We start from the raw sequence: 1742 nt of genomic DNA, 5'->3' as shown, positions 1-1742 counted from the left end.
TTACTATTAAATAAATAGACCTTAATTTCTAATAAGTTGATAGTGTAACAGTCTGTGTCTATAGTGGCTATACCTGTCATAACCTGTTCTCTAATATTATTTAATTTAGCCTTGATCCATTTTGTGTGCACATTTAAATAAATACACCACACTGGAGTGGTGTGCATCTCAGTTTAATCCTAGATGTGTACCAAGCCAGATTTAAAATTTGCTTTATAGTTTAACTTTCTATATAGAGGACACTAAACTGTTTCAAAGGAGGCCTTCTGTTGAGTCATGTCTCCTGAAATGGGCTTCAGTGGTCATCACTTCATCCTACCATAGGGAACAGTGAAGGTGAACACTAGCAACTAAGGTGGCATGTAATGTGGATTTATATTCACTCTGTATGTTTATCACCTAATCATGGAAGTTAGGTAACTTTTTTTAATGCTACTATAGAAAGAATATAAGAAAGACCTCGAGCTGGAAGTCAAAGGAAGAGGCCTGAATGCCATGGCCAATGAGACCCCCGACTTCATGAGGGCCCGGAATGCGACTGATATTGCCAGTCAGGTCAGTGTTACTACTTCATATCAACCTTTTGGAAAAGTAGCTGTGATTACAGCCACACAATGTTGTCCTTCTATTATCTTACTAGTTGGTCAATGATAGTCAATTGAGTGTGTAGTAACATTTGTAAACAACTGCCTAGTGGAATCCATTCTACTAAAAGGATCGGGAACCCTTTGCCAGGACTGCTTCTATCCGTCTTTCAGAGTCTGTAACCACAGAGGCGTTCAAAGCAATGGGCAGAAGTTGGGGAACCACAAACCTGCCTGGAGCTGGGGCCGACTGTGACACCCCAGGCCTTGTTTCTTAGTGAACACACTCCTCATTCGGCACCAAGAATTCCTTGCTTAGCATAGTTTGAGAGTTCTTTCTTTCCCTCCTTTCAAGGCCTAATTTTAAAACACAACTTTTAGGTATCCCACATTGTCTAATACTAATTTGTAGGGGTCTTTTGCTTACTCGTCCTGCTCCCAGATCTTATGTATGTAGACAATCCATGCCTTATTATCTGTTTATTATTTCTCTTCTTTCCCTTTATCTCTCCCCTCTACTCTCCTCTGCTCCCTGGCTCAAGTAGGTAGTCTTTAAACAGCTAGGAGTCAACCTTTTTTTCTGAATCTTATTCTTTAGTATAAAGCTATAAACACAATAGGAAAAAATGTCTGTTAAATGGCAAATGAATGAATCCTTTTGGAAAAGAAATACTAATCACCTCTTAAACTAAGCCAACAAATGTTGTGTGCATTATAAACATTTACCCAATTGATGGGTGTCCTTTTGCAGATTAAGTATAAGCAATCAGCAGAAATGGAAAAAGCCAATTTCACTTCTGTGGTTGATACTCCAGAGATCATTCATGCCCAGCAAGTCAAGAACCTTTCAAGCCAGGTAAGGTCATTTATCAGAGTGTCACTTATTGACTGAAATCACGAAGAACAAAAATCTTTCCACTAATATGTAAGTTGGTTCTTTCAAATTACAATTTTGCCCAATGAAAAAGAAGAGATTCATCTATGATACGAGTTTGAGTCAAAGTTGAGATTTCTGCATCAGAATTAAAATAGATTTTATGAGGGAATTTTAAGGTGCTGAAGAACTCTTACAGGGTTCCACCTATAATGAATGAATCGATATCCTAACATGCAAAGCCTCTTATAATGTGGATATAAAATTTGTGTTCAGGGCCACCC

At 38.2% G+C, this 1742-nt stretch overlaps 1 protein-coding gene across 1 annotated transcript in view; it reads left to right on the top strand.

The window, feature by feature from the left end:
* Nucleotides 1-1742, top strand: part of NEB (nebulin) — a 214711-nt gene that overhangs the window by 181696 nt on the left and 31273 nt on the right. Inside the window, exons 139-140 of the mRNA XM_019646509.1 lie at nt 442-555; nt 1336-1440. Coding sequence (XP_019502054.1) covers nt 442-555; nt 1336-1440 — 219 coding nt within the window. The remainder of the gene's footprint in view (nt 1-441; nt 556-1335; nt 1441-1742) is intronic.

This window comes from Hipposideros armiger, unplaced genomic scaffold (assembly GCF_001890085.2).
Source record: "Hipposideros armiger isolate ML-2016 unplaced genomic scaffold, ASM189008v1 scaffold_104, whole genome shotgun sequence".
NCBI lineage: Eukaryota > Metazoa > Chordata > Mammalia > Chiroptera > Hipposideridae > Hipposideros > Hipposideros armiger.
The sequence above is the reverse complement of the archived record's forward strand: the minus strand, read 5'-3'. Positions and strand labels throughout refer to the sequence as shown.